Genomic DNA, 20,127 nt, shown 5'->3' with positions numbered 1-20,127 from the left:
GGGATGCCCGATGGATCAAACTCCCAAACCTGAAATTGTATAACAAGTACGACATTTTACAGTCCACTTTTCTATTCATAATGAAGAAATATCTAATAACTATAACAGCAGCAGCACAATTAAAATAGTCGCTATATTTGGCTGTGCACAACAGAATAAGAGTCTTTAATAGGTGCCTCACAATAATATAAAGCCGCATTTTGCACACATGCACACCACCTGCTATATGTTGACTATGAGGTTAAAAAAACGAATTAAAAGTGGCATTAGAATGAACCAGAGAGAAATATATGTTTAAATAAAATGTTTACCTTTTCTCACTAGCCTGTGACACTTTATCTGGAAGTCTGCCTGAAAACAATTCCCACACATTAATATGGAAATCTATTGTGCCTGCTGTGGACAAATATGCTTTGTGAGGTTCGGCTGCCTTATCAGTCGGAGTTAGACAAAACAAGTGTTAATCCAAACAGTTCTCAGCCAAAAGAACACTGTCTGGAGAAAATGCACAGAGGGGATTTTTCCCGCTCCTGTGCTGTCAGATGTTGCCCACATAAACTCGAGACTGCTGAAGCTTCACATTTTCTAGCACGAGAGGAGAGTTTGTCCTCCACCTCTTGTGCTGGTGCTGCAGTAAGTGTCAATGCCATACAGTGTACACTTGTTCTTTCAATGTACATATAGGCAGACAATTAACAAAATACGAACCTAGTCTCTTCTACTTCTGTAACAAGACCCTTTTCTTACACATGATAAACATGTTTAATAAATATGAACTGGTACTAAAATCCAATGCAAGGTTAATCTTAAGTATGTAATGCACAAACCTCAGTCTGCTTCACTTCTTTATAATGAAGACAGACAATGACCTCAGACTCCCTTGAGAATGGTAAGAAGGAAATCAAGCATGTGTGTTGACTTTCCCAACAGGCCAACCTCATTTTATTAAAAGATGGCCCTGAGGTACCCTGTAACCTCAGATATTTCAAAGGGACAGACTTGAGTACATGTTTGAATATTTCTGGATGTAGCTTCAATGCTGACAGGCATGAACACACCTTTACATTTGATGGGAGATACTCAAATGTCATGGCTACATGTATGAAGAACTGGGCAAAAGACAATTGTGTAAATTGTGTTAAAATCCACATGAAATTCTCCCCCCAAAAATGATGGGGTTTAATTATATAAAAATATCAGTTCAGGATGTGCTGTTTCGAAAGTGGCAGAAATTGTAACAGGAAACTTTATATTTGAGACCAAAACAGAATATAATATAACAAACAAATAATACCATAGAATTTGGAAAGCATATTTCACTGGGATCCACAGCAACCCACCGGTGCAAACATGAAACAAATAAATCCTTAAAAATACATCAGTCCACCGTACATTTTATTTATCAAGCCATCCAGTCGAAAGATGTGCTCTTAAATCACAGAAAAAATGGGTGTGGATAGTTTTTTATAAACTTTTCCACAATACAACGTCTTAACGGAGAGAAGCTTCTCCTCTTTAGAAAAAGTCTGAGGCTTTCCGTCTCTTGGGAAGCTGCAGCAGATTGTCTGTGAGTGATGCAACGTCCTGAGAGCCTGGTGTCTTGTCTTTGTCTGGTGTCGGCGTTCCTGATGGGGTCAGGCCACCAAAGGGAGACACGGGGGCTCTGTGTGAGGGAGATGGGGTGTAGCTTGCTCTCAGCGCTTTGTCCGTGTTTTTGCTAGACGTCAGATTGACGAGCCTCTGCAGGGCGGGGGTGAGGGCTGGGCTCAGACCTTTAGGTGTCAGACTGCAACACAAAGGTGATCAGTTAGTTCATGACAATAGTAACTTCTTAATAACTACACTAACACACGCTGTAAAAGACTTAGCTGACCGATGGAGCAGGGCGTTTTTACCTGTAGAAGATCAAATCAAGAGTGAAAAAGGATGAAAGTTTTTACCTTGCAAGGTTCTCTGTGACCTTTCGAAATGCCTCCTTTTTCTTTGCACGGTTTTTAGCAGCAGCTTCATTCGCCATCTTTATGCCCAGCCTCTCTCGCCGCCCAGGTTCTGGAATCTTCGGAGACAACATTAAGAAGGATTAAACACAACACAACCACATTTTTATGTAAAGATACGGTGGATCAATGGCATCCTGGGCCCAAAAATCTAAACTTCTGAATGCTCAGTACCTTAAATGACGGACCGTGATTCCTCTCAACATATGGTGAGTCCGATCCATCCAGACGAAAGGGTGTACTCTCGATCTCACCCCATGTCATCAGAGGTGAGTCGCATACACCTGAAAAGAAATGGACAGAACAACAAAATGTTGGCAGAGCTCTCGAATAATTTATTGCTACATTTGGTTCCAGGTGGAGAAGGATTAGAAGATGCACTTACCAGGTGCAGGGGAAGGCGTCCTCTCAAAACCATATCCGTTCACATTTGGGGAATCATGTGGGATGAGCTCTTTCCCATCAGGGCCAACTTTACCTTGTTTGAACTGGACAAAGAGACATGACATATGAATCTGCATCTTTCAGGATTTATACTGCGGTATATTACCCCAATGTAACATCATGCCTTATTTCTTGGTTTCATGAACCATAACCCTAAATCTTACCTGTGCATTCAGAGCCGCGGCCTGTTGAATCTGGCTTTTGTTGAGAGCTTTGCTGAACGGGTCTACGACAAAACGCGTGTTCTTGTGAATTACCTCCCGTGGTTTTTTGAACAACGCATCGTCATCTTTAACACCTGAATTGGAAAATGCGAAAAACACATATTTATTATCTTCTCACTGAACTGTTTTCATCAACTTTTGACATTTATGTTTTTAATGTAGCTTACCCTCTGGATAATACATCAAGGCATTCTTTGCTTTGTACTCCCATGTTTCCAGTCCAGCTTTGACACATTCCAGTGCTGCCTTCTCCATGGATGGTAAGGCGAGGTTCTCATCGTGGCGCTGAAACACACGATTGTTTATTATATGTTTTCACTGTAGTCAGTCAGCAATCAACTGCCTCTATAAACTACGGCCACGTAACCCTTAGAACTACTGAAGTTGAAGTTTAAATGCAAGCTTCAAACTAAAAACTTTTCAAAGCCCCATTTCAAGCCCACACTTGGTGATTGTTTGATACCCAACACATAAAAAGTATTCATGTAATTAGCTATTCAGTCATAAAAAGTTCTGCAACTAACAATTTCATAAAATTCTAACTTCACTAAAGTATGTGTGTTCAGAACCCCTGTTTTTTATTTTGATTTGAATTTAAGTAAAGTAGTCTGCACATGTGTACCTGTTTGTATTCAGCCTCAGCCTCATATAACCAGGAATGCTTCACTTTCTCCTTGTCTTTAGCCAGATCCATAATCTGCTCAAACGATTCATTATCCTCACTGGTATTTTTAGCCAGGAATCGATCCAGGGGGGGAAGCTCTTTTTCTTCCTTGTAATCATCTCTGCCTTCTGTAAATAAAACATTGAGAGAAGTACAGTTCAACTACTGGTAAACTTCTGTATCTCAATTTGAAAAAATGAAACACTCACCTCCATCTAATCCTTTACCGCTACGAATGGAGGAGGGAGACGCTGCGTAGCCCTCCGGTGTCTCAAAGCTGGCTGGAGTCACATCTGGCACACAAAATAAAAACACAGTTGAAAAGCCCATTCATGAAAAATCTGGTATAGTGGAACTAGCTCGTAAAATCAACTATTTACAAGGTGCAACGAGAACACAAAAGCTATTCTTTCTTTCTGTGATTAAAAAAAAAACAGAAAAACATGGCAATTACATCACAATACTCACAAGGTGCAGAAGATCGTGGTGTTGATTTTGTCACAGAGGATCCATATCGGATGGATATCTCCCTCATTCTCGCCAGGTCTCCACATTCCTCCGCGTGCAGATAGTCCTTCTGAGCTTGCAATTTGGTCACATCTGGGAAGAAGTCCCTCTGGATGATCTTCTCCAAGTTCTGTTCGAAGTAAACAGGTAAAAGGATCATACCATGTTCTTTGGCACTCGAGAAAAAGAAACAAATTATATACGTGACCACTTTTGGAGTCTCACTTTTACCAAATCCTACATATTTACTTGAGTTGCTAGTTTCTAACAACAAACCAAGATGGTAAGTCATTTTAATCATCGAGTTATCTGCTGATTAATTCAATTATTCAGTCAATGAAAAGTCAAGAAACAGATATAAATGTACCTGGCCCCCAACAAATCATCATTAAAATATTGACAGTTGAAATCTGAATGTTATTTGACTCCTAATAACTCATTACGTATGGGAGGCTACTACCTGAGGACCTGTGGCCTATTTAATAATTAAATTATTACTAGAATATCGATATTGTTGCTTAATATCTTTCTGTCATTTGATTAAATCTATTTCACACAGTCTCACGTCTCCATGAATATCATCAATGGACAAAACTCGTAATTCCACGACTGTCACACTAGATCTTTCCTGAGTCGAACCTCCAACAGACCAACTGACATGTTTCTCCACTTCAACTGTTCCTTGAAGAAAACACTAAAGAGAAGCTACGTACAAAACGTAATCCTTTGTGACAAAAGACACAAAGTTCAACACACAGTTTGTTATGTAAGGTCCGTTTCTCGTCTGTGTTTAACCTCGCTCAAGCAGTTGTTTTGTCTGGTAACTCCAGGTCAACACAGTCCCCCCCCCACACCCACACACACACACACACACACACACACACACACGGTTGTCTGTCATCTCCTCACCTCGATGTACTGGTCTTCGTCGAGGACCTTCCTGTGCGGCCTTCCCGTGTCTTTATTATCTGGCTGCTGCCGGATGGCCATGGTGGTCACCGCCGCGGGGACGAGAGTCCCGCACAGGGCTCTCCTGACGCTGGCGCTGCCCTCCATCGTGGAGCCCGACGAGCCTCGCAGGCTAACGGCTAGCGGAGAAGCGTTCACCGACAAACACCGAGCGGACGGAGACGCGAGGCGGCTTCTCTACCTCACAAACGCCGCGTACAAACGTCAAGGGACACCGTGGGAAGTCCTACGCTGTAGAAATCTGTGAACAACTGCGATGCATTAGCTACGTATTATTAGCATAGATCAGCCACAACACAGAGACAGCGTCCGACCGACGTAGTTCCGTACTGCGCGAGGTGACGTCACCGGAAGTTTACCCCGAGGATATTTACGGTCGCTTTAATTATTATTGAATAAAATATTTGTTTATTGTTTCAATTCAATTATATTGAATTATCGTATTGTTATTTCCACTTCTCCGTATTAATGTTCGATTAGTTTCAACCGCTTTTTGTCTTGCTCCCTAAATTGATCTTTGATGTCTGCGATGGATGTTGTGAATGCTGATTTTGGATTAAATCACCATGACTAAATCAAATGTCTATTATAACGTTGATTGTTACTTAGACAGGAGACAATATATTCCACGTTGTATGAAAGTAACACTTGCTTGTAGAACATACATATCAATGCTCTAAGTAAGATCTACTTACTTGACAAAAGACTGTTACAAAAACAAGTCTTTGAGCTGAACCAAAAAAATATACTTGTATTTTCAAGATCATATAAATGACTTGTATTATATTGAATTTAAAAGCTCCCTGATAGCATTCCTCATTTGAACGACAAAGCAATAACAAAGGCTACTCATCCTTACTGATCACCATTATCTAATATGCAATATACGTATAGTTTGCAGGATAGATTCTTCAAACAAGTGGCTTCACTCTGACCCCTGTTATCTCCTCACTTGCAGAATATTTATATATATGTTGGATATTTGTATATATATATATCCAACAAACATCCAACAAATTCTCCACCCAGGAGCACAGGTTATATTTATATATATGTATACTAACTGCTGGTATTATCCTGTTCCCCCAATAATTATTGCCTGTGCTCCTGGCTGGAGAATTTGTTGGATGAAATCTTTTCTTTACTTCTCTCCAAAACATAAACCTAAAACTAAAACAGATTGAGTAAAATATTTAAATTATATTCTACATATCATGATGTATTGTGTATCGGGGTTTGGGGGAAAAACAGATTCTGCACTCATTCAAAATAACTTTATTTTTTATCAAGGGCACTTTTTTTCCACAGCTGTTGCAAGTTAGAACAATATATTTACAAACTTAAAACTTATCTTTAGGATTCCAAAGACGTATATGCTGCCAGTGCTTCTATCATGCACTCAACCAACCAGTTTCATGAAAAGGCTACAAACTGCCAAGGCTAGAGTTACATAATTAGTCACAAAAAAATTATTATCTGGTGGAAAACATTATTTTGTCGGGCTGTTTGTGAACTGATTACAATATAATTTATTCCCTCAACCATTGAAACACATACATACAAATATACTCCCTCATTTTCAGTGCTGTCGTCTGTATATACAGTACAAAATTTAGTTTTCTGCATTTCCCACAGCAAACGACAGTCTTTTCTGACGCCTCCACTTTGCTCTTCGGTTTTTAAACCAAACCTGCCAGAAAAGTTAGTTAGTGGTAATTTCCTGCTTTCATTTACTGTACTCACAATATCTGGCAAATTTTAAATTCGTAGATCTACATTAGAAACCATTATCAAACATCCTTATCAATGCAGACATTTAATAAAAAATACAAGAGAATGCAATTATATCCCTTTTCAAATGTGGCATTTACAATATGCATTATTTATTGAAAGGCTGAATATGTCCTAACAGACTCACCTCTACTCTCTCCTCTCTCAAGTGAGTGTGCAGAGCTAATTTCTCCCTCGTGTTCACGTCTGGATACTGGTTCTGCAGGAACAGCTCCTCCAGTGCATCCAGCTGATCCTCGGTGAAAATCGTGCGGTGACGCCTGGTCCTCCTGTGCACCTGACCGGGCAGCTGCTCCTCTCTAAGAGCCTCTCCCAGCCTGCAGGGGTTGGAGAGCATCGCCGGGGGCCATCCATACTGACAGGCGGCAGGCAGGTAATCTGATATTAGAAAGGAGAGTAAGTGATTCGGAAGACAAATCCATCTTTCTAAAGCACGTGTTAAAACAGATGTAATGGTTTAGTCTTACCTTCATGGATGAAATCAGCTCTGAATATGTCTCCACAGTGGGAGCAGTAGCAGCAGCACACACAGGCGTGATGAACAACAGTCTCTGTCTGTTCCCCAGCAGGACTCACTGCCCTCTCTTTCTCCCCAGCACCACTCGTCCCACACGTCCACCTGTCACCATTACCGTCCGGATAATTGCTCAATATGTTCTCTATGGTGAAAGGAAACTTTTGTCTCTCCATCCTCATCACTCCATCCATCTCTCAAAGAAAGCCCAATAAAACAAAAGCAATGGTAATCACATGATATTGACACACAGCACACTGTGATTGTTCGGGCTCCGCTGCTCTTCTGCTTCTCCCCTTCTACAACACTGTGTCAGGCCCTTATAGTGAAATTGGGAGGCAAAAAAAATAGTAAAAACTATAATCCCCCCTGTGGACCAGACACATAAAACGGTTGAAACTTAATTCCTAGCTAATCTGGGCAGTTTTGTGAAGAGGTTAGGGAGGACGGCAGATTCAGTTAATCTTGCCTCATTCCTTTCTCCAAAAGAAATCAGATTTCACTGCATAAAATGAGAAGTGGAGAGCTCCTAAGATCCTTATTGTTGGGGTTTTAGAGAAAAGGGGATTGCTCGGTATTAGAAACCTGGATTTAGAGATGAACGTTTTTTTTTGGTGTGGCCAGAGACTTGTGCATGCTGAACTTGAGGATTAGCTGCCTAAATTTATTTCATGATGTCACTTTCCTATTTAGCTTTATCACCAAATGATCTTGTGCAAATTAGTAGATATGGTCGATAAACAGGACAACAATGCGTACTGATCATAACCACTACATAAAGAGATGTAGATGAATGAGTGACTTGTTTTTCCAGTGCTATAGTGACATGCGTGGTGTCACTAATGGGTTTGTATGTACAATATTACTTAATACAGATAAGCACAAATAGGGGCTCCACTGTGTAGTTTGTATTCAAGATAATGCTTCATGTGTTTTATCTGTGAGCTGCAGTCTTTTCAGTCTTACTCCTCTGACAATGTGCACAGCTGAGGTAAAGCTATTACAGGTTAAATTCAACCCCCTCCTCAACAAATCCTGTGATTTCATACAAGGCAATATACGAATTAATGGATTTCCACAATCTGTCTTAAGCTCCGCTTATAAGGGCTTTTGAAAACAGATAACAATAAACACCATCCCATCCTTTTCAACCGGGTTTAATAGCGTCCAGATTGTTGACATATAGTTTGAGGAGCATGGGAGATCGCTATCTGCAGTTATTGTGGCTCTCAAAAGAAGGAATTGTAGCACATCCGCACTGGTTCATACAGCTCAAATTTCATTACTGGGGATTAGATTGATAAAGGTTCATTTTGTTGTTGTAAAGAGAAATACTTGGTACAAGAAGGGAAGTGAGGGAAACCACCTGCACATCAGGGTTAATACAGTTTTATGGACTTTTGATTCTCTTCCATGGTGTGTGATTTTCATTTGCAAACATTATTAACGGTGAAAATTGGGTACAAATTATTTCTGGTGCTCATGAAATGGTGCCGCGCCACATGATTCGTCGTAAACTCTCAATAACACAGCCTGAAGGGAGGTACAGGGAAAACTGACGACACTTAACAACTGATTAATTTGACTGTGAAGATTCAAGGTCATTATTAGCAAGATTACTAGAAGGAAGAACCAATACAATTTTGGTGCAGATCCAGATCAGGGTGTCTGTACTAACATCTCTGTAAAATATGGTGCCGATCTGGACAATGATCCAAATAGGTATTTTTAGGGGGATGATCTTTATCCACTTATCGTGCAGTTACAAATATTCCTAATGTTATCAGAGAATATCAGAGATTGGATATTTTGTGTTTAATGTGAGCAGTTTGCATAACATTCCTGTGTACATGCTATATGTATCTGATATAATACATGTATACGATACATGGGGACAAAGTCATAACACTAATTCAGATATACTGACAAAAAGCATGATCCACAAAAGGCCAAGCCGGAAAAATATAAAAAATATATAATATATATAATAATATTGTATTAATCATTCATTTTCTGTTATATCCTTTTCAAATGGACATTTTGTAGACAGTTATTTCTAGAAAATACGTATTTATCAGGGTTAGGGTTAGAATGTGTTCCGTGTGAGGTTCTCTTCAGCGTAATTATCAGTGACTAACGTGTCGTGTTGGGACACAGACAAATCACATGGCTGCTCAAATTTCAGGTCAGCGGGAGGAAAAATGAAAACATGAATAATAAAGGACACAAATCAAAGCGGTACAATTCAGACAGGAGACACAGGATTACAAAATACACCCACACACTGGCTGTTGGTAAATGAGCAGAGAACCCAACGTGACACGAGAGCATTCACGTGTGAAAAAGCTCAGTGTCTCTGCTTACCGCTGGCCCGGGGCCCAAAACCTCCTGGGGAATTGGAGATTGCAGCTGTGAGACCACGAAATGCAGAGGATCAACCTTCCTCTGTGTTTTCCTGTGCAGGGAGAACACAGGCAACATCCACACTATTTTTACCAAGTGACTGGGGAAGCTTAAGAAAGCACGCATCAGATAACGATCCTCTGGGGGCTGGAGAGGAATCAAGAAAGCCACTCTGTGATTGCAGAAACTCCATATCTGATATCTGTGTAAATACAAATATTATATTTCTCTTCTCTCTCCCCCTCCCCCCTCTCTTTTTCTTTCTCAAATCGTTTCCGTGAAATCTGAAAATGAGCTCTGGGACCTGGAGTTCAGTCTGTCTGGCTTCAGACTCACTGGGACCATGTGTTTTGTTATTTAAGCAGGTTTACGTTACCGACATTGAACTACACAGGAAGACAAATTGCTCCCATGTGCCACTGTGTTCTCACTGCACTTTTCCACATCCTACATTCACTTTGTGAGCAGCATTTGTTTCAGTTAAAGATATGTATCTGTCATTTATGTTACACACAACCTTTTTGGAGTTTGTTTAAATCTTCCCTTTAATGCATTTTAATCCACTTGAATTCACAAGACAACAGTATTTTATACTCATTACATTGCAATCACAAGGGGTCAGTTTGTGGCCCTAAAAACAGTTGAGGAACTAGAATATGGTCTAGTGGAGGAAGTCAGGGGAGGATGTTATCTCTTTTTAAATTACTCAACTATTTACCACCCAACGGTTCACAACCATTGTAGAATTCCAGCATCGCTCGAAAAACGGATTTCCATTTAGAAATAAAACTTTATCCAACAAATAATGGCAAAATTAAAAGAAGGTGTGAAAAAACGATTGTGCAACTTGTCTTATATGGTACAAAATACCATTGTTATGCAGATCACAGGCTACACTATTTCTGATAGGAATGTTTTATGATACCTTTCAGGGTGGTGGGGTAAGGTTATCTAAAACAGGGAATCATGAACTTTTCAGCCCCAAAAACAACCCCACCAGAGACATGTGACTCCCATTATCATAAAGGTTATAGAACAGAGCAATAGTTAACAAAAACAAATCACCTATACGTGCACATAATGTTTCCTGCGGTGCTGTAAACTGACCTGCTGCAACCGATGCGGTCGCTAATCTGTGGTAATCCCCTCAGGGGTCACAAAGAAACTAAGATCCAAAGGCTGATGACCATTTGCATGCTTTTACTTTAAATATTTGAAGTAAAACAGTTATTTTTCAGCTCTCTGGACTTTTATGAGTAAAATATATGATCAAGAATGGCTTATTATGAGTTTTATTTATTTTGCATGAAATCATCTTGCGACTCTCTCCATTTGCGTCTGTTGACCCAACAGAGGGTCCCAGCCTCTAGTTAGAGAACCAGTGATCTGAAGGGTCAAAGAACCACTAACACATTTACTGTTGAGTTTGAGAAGTGGTGAAATGGGCTTCATCCCTCTGGTATCATATTGACATAATGTAATAATGCCAACGTGTGGGTTTAAATGTCTGTTCTTCTCCCACAGTGAATCAAAGAGTGAGGGAGGCCTGTGTGCGGTGTTGCGCCCCCTGGCGGCGGTGCCCAGTGAACGGCGGAGCGACACGGCGCGGCACCGTCCGCGACTCCGCGTCATCTCGCGTTGCGTCGGGGCAGCAGCTGAGCGGAAAAGGCGGGAGAGGGCTGCCGCTTCCGCGTCCGCGCAGCCCCGCACACAACGAGCAGTGGAGGCGCAAAATGGACGATAAGTTAATATTGGCTGTATTTAATTACCCGGAGCTTTACAACGTGGCTTTGCCCAACTACCGCTGCACGGAGAGCCGCGCGCACGCCTGGAGGAACATCAGCCTCCTACTGGGTCTCCCGTGTGAGTATATTTGTTTGTCCCAACTTTACTGACTCTTATAATGTGCGAGGCGGCGTCATCGTGGACCGCAGCGCAGATGGATGAGGGAACGCACTTGTGGGTTGAGCGCGTGTGTATGTCTCGCGTGCTATTTCCGGCGGGTTTGCAGTTCTGGTTGTTTTAATTCCGCTCGAGGAGGCAGCACGGTGCTGTTGCTGTGGCCGCCGCCGCAGCCGCGCGCACCCGCCGTGCTAGCGGTAGCAGCCGCCGCTGCCTCGCCTAGGCCGCGCTGCGCTGCACGGTACAGCATGGTACAATACGGCTCTGCGGAGGAGGAAGCACTGATCCGCCGCACGAGCCTCTGTCGATCGTCAGGAGGCGATCCATCAGCGAAGAAAAAAACAAGTGAAAGGCGGCTGGTTGTGAGGTTGTCGTGGTGGCGGCGGCAACGCGGTGTCCCGGGTCAACATGTCAGAGACCCAAGAGCCGCACATGGTGCACAGGGTCCGGGAGAAACTCATCACGAGGCGTCTCCTTCAGATAAATGAGTTTATCTGCGTGAATTATTCTCTGGGACGGGAAGTCGAACTACATATTTCAACAGAATTTATTTTCATTTATTAAGATAAGCAGGTAATAATACATTTTAAGGGGAAATTTAATCATGATAATATTAAACTATGTAAAAAGCACCTTTCAAAACACTGTTAGAATAAACTAAAGTTAAACATAAAATGATTAAAAAAATTACTCTGTTCAAAGCTCGGTTGTGAGGATTTGCTGACTTTCTTTTAAAGTAGAGTAAATTTCAAATATTTACGTTTTCTGTAGTTTCGACTTAAAGACAATATAATGGACCTTTTGTCAGTTTTCAGACATCTTGTTTTATATGTTCAATATTAATCCATTTGCTTTTTGTATCCAAATTGTTATTAGTTTATATATTTTCCCCATTTAAAATAAAATATGGAGCTTACAAAATAAATGTTATATAGAAGTATACAGGGAATTCAGAGAGCACATACCTCCGCCGAGGCCCATCAGTCCCTTTATGGGTCGACCTATATATTCAATTCCCCTAAATATGCCTGATTTTATTTGTCAAGAGCCATGAATAATTATTTGTAAAATTATCAAAAATGTTGAAAATAACTATTATATCCTAATATCAACAATCATAACAATGAACACATCATGTCCAGGTTGCTTTCTTGTTATTATTCATTGTTCCATGCACTGCTAGTCATCATGAGAATCATGACTCTGAAATTTCTCTTTCCAGCTGAGGAGTGCAAAAGAAAATGGAAGAACATGAGAGACCGCTACTTGAAGGAAGTCCGAATCGAGATCAAAAGCAAGAAGCAAGGGGAGATCGTGCAGAGCCGGTGGAAATACAGACAACTGATGAATTTCATCGCACCCTTCACTGGGTCAAGAAGCGGCCTGGCGGACATCTGCAGCAACGAAGATGACGACCAGGACAACCCCGACAACGAATCTGGCAGCATGGAGGGGGAGAGCACGGCGTCTGAGGTGGTCAAGGCGCCGCAGTCCATCATGAAGGCCCCGGTGAGCCAACCTGACCTCAAGCCCCAGGTGGCGTGTGTGACGCAGGTCCCTTCAATGTCCCAGGACACGCAGACGGCGCAGCTTGCCGTTATGGCCAAGCTGCCGTCAACCTCTCAGATCCCACCCGTAAGCAAGACCGGGCGGAAACGGCGCCTGATTCAAGAGTTACTTTCGTCGCCTTCCTCTCAGAGTACACAGTCCCCGACAAAATGGCTGGTCAAAGACAATGGCGCCTCATTTCCCACCAGGCCCCGGGATGAGGATGAACTATTTCTGCTGAGCTTTGTTCCGGCTCTCAAGCGACTCGCTCCACAGAAAAGGTGTGAGACCAAAATAAAGATCCAGCAGATTATGTACGAGGCCGAGTTCAACGTGACACAGTCGGAATCCCAAGAGAAAAACGCAAAGCAAGAAACACAAGACTGAACCAGGCCGACTTCTTTTTTTGTACTTTATTCTGTTTTCTATAAACGTCTTCCACAGAATGACCAAAATATCGATTTTCCTTTTGTTACAGCATAAAGTGGTTTAGTTGAAGAACATCTTTTTTCCCATGTGAAATAATTAAGAGTGAAGAAAAACAAAACATATTCTACTTCTCAACAGAGTATTTAAATTTTTTAACACCACTTTGGTTTGGTGTGTCTTCATTTGCATATTAACTGAGCAAGTAAGGCTTGTGTGAGAATGACACCTTCATAGGAAAACTGATGATTCACATCTTTATTCACATTATCTTTTTCTGTCTATAGTCTGAATTTACATTTACAGTAAAGATCTCATGTGAAGTTCTCTCTACTCTGCAGTACAGTATTTATATTTACTTACAAGGACATACAATAAACTGAGCAAAATAAAATGTTAAGATTTGGAGATAAATACTGTTTCATAGTTTAATCTTTCAACTGCATCGATGTAGTTTTAAAATCAAAAGACTGTCCGACATTGTTTTGATTCAACAAAGCATGAGACAGATTGTGGTAAATTTGAACAAAAAGATGTGTAATTTGTACTATCAGGTAGTATTAGATTAAATAAAGAACATTCTTAGTACATAAGTGAGCGGACTGATGACTCAGAGGAACTACAGGCTCATAGTCACTGTTTAATTTAAATTTGTCTATTCCCTGAAAACATTTTGACATGTTAGAGTAGGAAAAGCACAAAGTATCTCAACCATCACGCTGTCAGGGTTTAAAGAGGAGGGTCACGATGAGCTGTGTCCCGATTCAGGGGCCACATCCTTCAGCTTGGCCTCCGTAGACCCCAGTGGTCCACAGAGCCCGAGCTGAAGTCACTGTATGGTCCACGGAGGATTTCCTATTTTTCCTGAATTGTGACATAGCAGCAACATGGTAGACAGTACCAATCCTGTCCTTTTCCTACTAAGACAAGTCCAAATGTCCAGTGTGAAAACCCCCTGACGTCAAAGGCAACCAATCTCTCATGGTGCCCTATCAGGTTGTTATTCTTAGATTAGCACTCATACATTTATTTTCAAAAAACACGTTCTGTTCTAATCTCACATGGCTTGTTGAGAGAGAGAAAAAAAATCATCGAGGAAGACAAACATGCACGGAGGCAGAATCCGATTCGCCCATCGCCGTGATGATGATGAGCCTTCCTGTCTCAACCTGGGCAGATCTCCTGGCCGAACCCCCACATGTTGTTTCCCTGCACATTCATGCAATCAGCAGCCAGAACATAATCACCAGAGCCACAAACAGGAAGAGTCGAGACAGAAACTGCTCGTCCGTGTGCTGGGGCGTCCCGGGTGCCGCTGTTTGACGGGGAATAAGTTTGACAGTTATAGGACATGTTGTTGATGAAAGATCCATCATGGTGATAGTGAATTGTGTAAAACATAAATACCTGGAGGAGGCCTACCATCATTGATGTTAAACGCTGTCGCAAAAATACCAAATGGAAAGGCGCCGATTCCAAATGACATCTGGAAACCCCCATCTCCAAAACCAAACCCTTGAAATCCCTGTAAAGAATAGCAAAATATGTTGTACAGTCAAGTATTCACAACACCTGACGCACAGTCTACTGTATGGTTTGTCAGATGTGACGCAACAGGCGGTACGACTTGTGGTAATTCTCCAGAGTTGACGCTGCAACGCAACACAGTGCGATTAATGGATCCCAGAGGGAAACGTTCTTTTGTTAGTGAAAAAACTACAGGGCTGCACCACAGCACCTGCGTCATTCCATGTAATCATTTCATCATGAGTGCATGAGATTGCTTGACCGACTGAGAAAATACACACTGCTGCTTCACATGGATGAAATCAAGAAAACAAGAGGTACAGATCTGGCATTAAATGATACTTTATATTGGTGCAGAGAACTTACACCACGGTTTTCTGGTTCAGGCCTTTGCCCTTGTGGTCGAGGGGGGGTTCTTTCTCTATAAAAACAACAACAAAAACGCATCATGAACAGTTCAAAAAAGTTATTATTCTCAGTCTCTCTTGAAAATGACATTAAAATCTGAGTGGAACATATTCACCATTGCAGTACTAGGGGGAGGAGGATTGGGATGACTCAATACATGAAGTCTAGGGTCAGTCTGACCTGTAACTCTAACACAACAACACCAACCTGGGATCCTGTTGACCTGTGCTTCCCCGTCCATATAAGGGGATGACTTTGTCTCGACTGATGCCAGCTTTACACACAGGGCACACTTGTTTGCTGGGTCTGGTCTCCAGCCACTGCACAGAAGACAAAGTCGAGTTAGAGCACCGCCCTCTCGTTGGCATTTGCAGAATGAGGAAAAGGGAAGTTTGACTTACCTGATGCAAACACGGCCAACTGAATGATAGGAAATGCAACAGGGTTGAGAGATGAGAGATGTCAGAAAGGGAAGAGTTTTGATTAGTGAAACACACTGACTTACATATACATTTGCTAATACAATGGCATCTATATATGAGGGGTGAGAGAGAACCTGGCTTCCAGCTCTGGGCTTTATCCATTTTGACGAATGATTAACTAAATAAATACTTAAGCCAGACCAGATGCGCAAATGCGACTGGTTCCCAGTGGACAAAAGTTGAGTATATTTGAAGAGGTGGATCTAGCTGCAGAGGCTGTCAAGTTTCCATGAAAGTGTCTAAGATAATAAAATGAAACAGGTGTGTGTTGTGGTGTGTGATTAAGATAAACATGGTCAGCTCAAAGTAAACAAGATGTAAACAGGAACCTCGTGATGGTTGTTGTTGACATTAGCCACCATGCTGTCTGCCAATAAACTGATTTAGCTGTTGTTCAGCAACATGATGAAGGTTAGCTTGATTTAGTCTCAGTCAGTCTGGACCCTGAACTGTGGCCTCCTAACCCGGACTGACCCCGAGGAGGTGGGTTCTAGTTTGAAAAGCTAAATCAGTCTCTTGCACACCCCGACCTACCAGAAGAGGTGTCCACACAGGCTGATCACTGCGTCCTTGGCGGTGTCCAGACAGATGTTGCACTCGAACGTGCTGTCCTGGTTGCTACTGTCGGCGGCCGCGCTGGAGCCGCTGGACCCGGGACTCGGGTTGTCGGTGGCCGTGGTGGAGGGGCCGGAGGCCGTAGGAGGAGGAGGGGGTGGAGCGGGGGCAGCGGTGGCCATTTAAAACCGAGATCCTCTTGTAGCAGGCAGGCTCAGGTGGGGGGGTGACTCCGCCGGCGGCACCCAGCGCTTCACAACACACACATGCGAAGGTCCAGGCGGAGGTCTGAGTGGTTTCTAAAAGACAGTATCTATAATCCCTCAGGTAACAGGAGAGCTAGCTAGCTCCGGAGCGGCTAACGTTAGCTAGCAGAGCCAACCGACGGTCTAACCGGAAACACCGCGGGGATCAACACACGCGGCAGCGGTATTAGCTGAGTGGGGGGTGATTCAGTGAATGATCCGTAACTTGTGAGGAGTTGTGGCGACTTGGTCCCAGCTGATTGCATCACACATCCGCAACACGGACCCGGAAGTAGATCCAGGGAGGGGGGGCAGGAGGCGGCGTACAGGATGCTACTGCTTCCCTCAGTGTTGACTCTAAGGATGCTCCACAAAGCATACAGCTGACTGAGGCTAAACCTGCATGCATTGACAACGAAGTCATTCCGCTCGAAATGTGATACCCAGAACGTGTTTCATTTGTATGTTCCCCTTCCTCTTTACACACAGTCTGTGGTTTTAACTGCAAAGAGCGGGGTGTTGCAACAGGGTAGGCGACACAGGGACGCCGAGCTCATTCAAGATTCAAGAGTTTATTGTCATATGTACAAACATTTCATTAAGCAGTCGCTTGCAATGAAGTGCTTGGGTCACAGGCTCTCTTATAGCAATGCTCAGAATATTACAAGCAGACACAAAATATATATCGAGTAAGACAAGTTAAATAGAATATACAAATTCAAAATAGAAATAAAATATATATATAAACACCTAAAGAAAAACAACAAGAAAAAGAATAGCGCAAGTGTGTGCAATAGTGCAAAATGCAATGGTGCAAAGAATGGGCCCCTGAGAATGCTTGATTTTGGTGCAGGGCCTATTTAACAGTTGCTCAAGGTCTAACTGCAGAAAACAGCTGCTCACTCCTGGAAAGAGGGAGAACAAGAGAGCGCAACGCAATGCAAATTACAAAAAAAACTTCATAAATTTCTCACCACATGAGCTGCAAAAAGTCACGACCCATGTAAATACAGAAACGTGAGGACAAAATCGGGAAAACAACAACTAACATGTTTCCAGCAGACCCCCAAAAAAGTGATGAACCTGTCCGTAGTTCGATGCTTTGTGAAGTTAGTGAAGTCTGCTACTCGTCAGTGGTGATGGAACACAATACACCATTCTTATAGAAATATTAACATGTATTATCTTTATTTAGTTTACTAAACACAAATACACAAATAAACCCAAAACTAGTATATGGTTATATTTTAAATGTATTGATTAGAACGATAAACAATATGCATCAATTTCTAATAACAAGATAAAAAAAGGCATTTTGTTTTTCATTCAATTGCTTAAATATTTGATTTATTATACACATTCATAATATTCAATTTATTCTGCCTTCCACTTTATTTAAGTTGCAATTTGAATCTGTTTGCAAACATAATAACACAGAAGAAATTCAGTTGTAGATATGAATAAAATCTTAGAAAAAAAATCATCTGAATCTGAAGATTTTCTTAACAAGATTGAAAAACACTAAATGAATGCCTTGAACACACAAATAGCCAATCATCTGGACAAAAAACGTTTATTTAGGGGAAGATCCAGACTATTGGTCCATGGAATTTGGCGGCGGGAATTTGCTCTCAAAGTGCCATCCTAGGTTTTGATCACTTCCATTGACCTACACCGTGAGTTATTGAGACCTCCTGTACGGAAATCCTCAGCCATTGCCTCCTCCATTCTGGATGTCAGAGACCTCTTCAGGGTTTGTTTAAAGTCGTTACCAACGAAGACGTACAGAGCTGGGGATATGAAGCAGTTTGCTGCGGCCAGCGTGGCTCCCACCGTCATTCCAGTTTTAATAACCTCCAGGCTGAGGTACGTGAGGTCCAACTCCAGAAGAACAAAGGTGTGGTAGGGGACCCAGCAGAAGAAAAACGACAAGATGAGCGCCGCCATGATTTTGTACGGCTTTGTTGACTTGACGGTCAAAGTGTTGAGCTTCACACCAAGCACGGAGCAGCAGACGATAATTATTAAGAACGGAATCAGGAACCCGCAGATGAACCGAGACAAGACAACTGCCCTGTGTATGTAGTGGTCCATATAGCCTGTGTAGCACTGAGTGACTGAGCCGTGGACTACAGTCTGCCTGTAGATGAGTGAGGGCCACGTTAGGAGCGCGGAAAGGAGCCACATGAGCACAACAACTCCAAATGCTTTCTTCACTGACCGGTGGTTATGTGACCATATGGGGAATAGAATCATCACGCAGCGATCAGTGCTGATCAGAACCAGCAGGAAGACACTGCTGTACATGTTGAGAAACAGGGCGGAGGAGGTGAACTTGCACAAGAGCAGTCCGAAAGGCCAGTGCGAGGTTATTCTGTAGAAAACCTCCAGGGGCAGAAATACACAGAACAAAAAGTTTGAAATGGCCAGACTGATGTACCAAATAGTGATCACCGTTCTTTTCATTTTCCATCCGCAGATCCAGATAACGACTGAATTTCCTATGAGGCCAATAACAGTTATAATGATATTGATTACCACTAGAGCATGTGCCAACGAAGAATGAGAGCTGCTGTTTTTCATGAGCACAGCAGGGGTGGCATTGACGTTCTCAGTTTCATTGTCTGGCGTATAATCCTCATATTCTTTATAATCCAGGTCCATGCTTGGTGTCCTGTAAAAATTAAGCACAGAGTCTTATTTCCATAAACACATAGATAATTATAGCAGTTTGACTATTTAAGCACAAAAAAACCCCTTAAGATTATCATTTGAAACAGGTTATAAATACTCACGTTAGAGTCGATGTGGAAGCGATCACTGTTCTGATGCCTTCGTTCTGAAACACCCAGCCGCTTGAAGCTACTTCTCGCTTCTGCTTCCTGGGCAGAGTTACTGACTAAAGGTAAAATGAGGGAAACAATCAGATATTATTACGCAACGGAAAAAGTTAGTTACTAATAACTAATCTGACTCATTACTGAAAACATAGTTTGTGTTTGACGGTGACACCATTTAAGGAGTTTAAGAGGGTTTATGAAAGAGGATAAAATAAATATAAAGTTAGTTGACTCTACAACAGCCCACTGATGTAATCTCACATTGGGATCCCCGTCACACAGTAACACAAAAAGACTCATTAACCAAGGGTCCGTAGAGTCCTCCTTAAAACTCACGTCTCATTGCTTTTAAAACCAAATTATTAATTTGTAAAGAAAAAACCTACTCCCTCTATTTTAATATGAATCACTACCCGTAATTTTTGCTATTGTGTCTTTAACCAACAGTGCTGAAATCCTCATCAAGTCTTTATGGCTTTCGTAAGCATTTCTCTATAGTTCCCCAAAAAAATCACATGATCGAATTATGCAATAGCACTGACCTTTAAAGAACCTTATATGTGACACTACTTTGTATTTGCATCGCAAGAAGACATATAAGGTAATTGTATAAGTTATAGATAAAACATTGTTTAAAATTGCAACCAAAAGGACCCTTTCTATTTAAATTCTTTATATTGA

The 20,127-nt window shown here is 41.9% G+C and overlaps 5 protein-coding genes across 6 annotated transcripts; 1 reads left to right on the top strand and 4 right to left on the bottom strand.

The window, feature by feature from the left end:
- Positions 1 to 914: 914 nt before the first annotated feature.
- Positions 915 to 5,136, bottom strand: ess2 (ess-2 splicing factor homolog). Its single transcript, XM_053410707.1, has 10 exons — positions 4,746 to 5,136; positions 3,798 to 3,966; positions 3,539 to 3,622; positions 3,288 to 3,457; positions 2,833 to 2,950; positions 2,606 to 2,739; positions 2,383 to 2,485; positions 2,172 to 2,281; positions 1,941 to 2,056; positions 915 to 1,786 (listed from the first exon to the last, which is right to left on the bottom strand). The coding sequence occupies exons 1-10, from the start codon at positions 4,890 to 4,892 to the stop codon at positions 1,516 to 1,518; spliced, it is 1,422 nt and encodes a 473-aa protein (XP_053266682.1). The 5' UTR covers positions 4,893 to 5,136; the 3' UTR covers positions 915 to 1,515.
- A 1,281-nt stretch (positions 5,137 to 6,417) lies between these two features.
- On the bottom strand, positions 6,418 to 7,496 carry LOC128425235 (homeobox protein goosecoid-2). The gene is given in 5 exon segments (XM_053411766.1): positions 6,418 to 6,495; positions 6,724 to 6,974; positions 7,064 to 7,411; positions 7,414 to 7,462; positions 7,464 to 7,496. Coding segments are annotated over 5 exon segments (759 nt in total).
- Positions 7,497 to 11,185: 3,689 nt separating this feature from the next.
- Positions 11,186 to 13,789, top strand: si:zfos-128g4.1 (uncharacterized). The gene is made up of 2 exons (XM_053411834.1): positions 11,186 to 11,376; positions 12,638 to 13,789. Exons 1-2 carry the CDS (start codon positions 11,247 to 11,249, stop codon positions 13,348 to 13,350), a joined length of 843 nt encoding a protein of 280 aa, XP_053267809.1. The 5' UTR covers positions 11,186 to 11,246; the 3' UTR covers positions 13,351 to 13,789.
- Positions 13,362 to 17,045, bottom strand: rnf185 (ring finger protein 185). 2 transcript variants are annotated; one of them, XM_053411835.1, is made up of 6 exons: positions 16,341 to 17,045; positions 15,726 to 15,744; positions 15,532 to 15,644; positions 15,283 to 15,337; positions 14,797 to 14,914; positions 13,362 to 14,704 (listed from the first exon to the last, which is right to left on the bottom strand). In XM_053411835.1, the coding sequence occupies exons 1-6, from the start codon at positions 16,541 to 16,543 to the stop codon at positions 14,607 to 14,609; spliced, it is 606 nt and encodes a 201-aa protein (XP_053267810.1). In that variant the 5' UTR covers positions 16,544 to 17,045; the 3' UTR covers positions 13,362 to 14,606. The 2 variants fall into 2 exon arrangements, with proteins under 2 accessions (XP_053267810.1, XP_053267811.1); XM_053411836.1 differs by having other exon boundaries at positions 14,812 to 14,914.
- A 117-nt stretch (positions 17,046 to 17,162) lies between these two features.
- LOC128425286 (chemerin-like receptor 1) lies at positions 17,163 to 19,870 on the bottom strand. The gene is made up of 3 exons (XM_053411832.1): positions 19,708 to 19,870; positions 19,402 to 19,505; positions 17,163 to 19,280 (listed from the first exon to the last, which is right to left on the bottom strand). The coding sequence occupies exons 1-3, from the start codon at positions 19,744 to 19,746 to the stop codon at positions 18,251 to 18,253; spliced, it is 1,173 nt and encodes a 390-aa protein (XP_053267807.1). The 5' UTR covers positions 19,747 to 19,870; the 3' UTR covers positions 17,163 to 18,250.
- Positions 19,871 to 20,127: the final 257 nt, after the last annotated feature.

Source organism: Pleuronectes platessa, chromosome 19, assembly GCF_947347685.1.
Source record: "Pleuronectes platessa chromosome 19, fPlePla1.1, whole genome shotgun sequence".
In the NCBI taxonomy this organism is placed as follows: Eukaryota; Metazoa; Chordata; class Actinopteri; order Pleuronectiformes; family Pleuronectidae; genus Pleuronectes; species Pleuronectes platessa.
The sequence above is the reverse complement of the archived record's forward strand: the minus strand, read 5'-3'. Positions and strand labels throughout refer to the sequence as shown.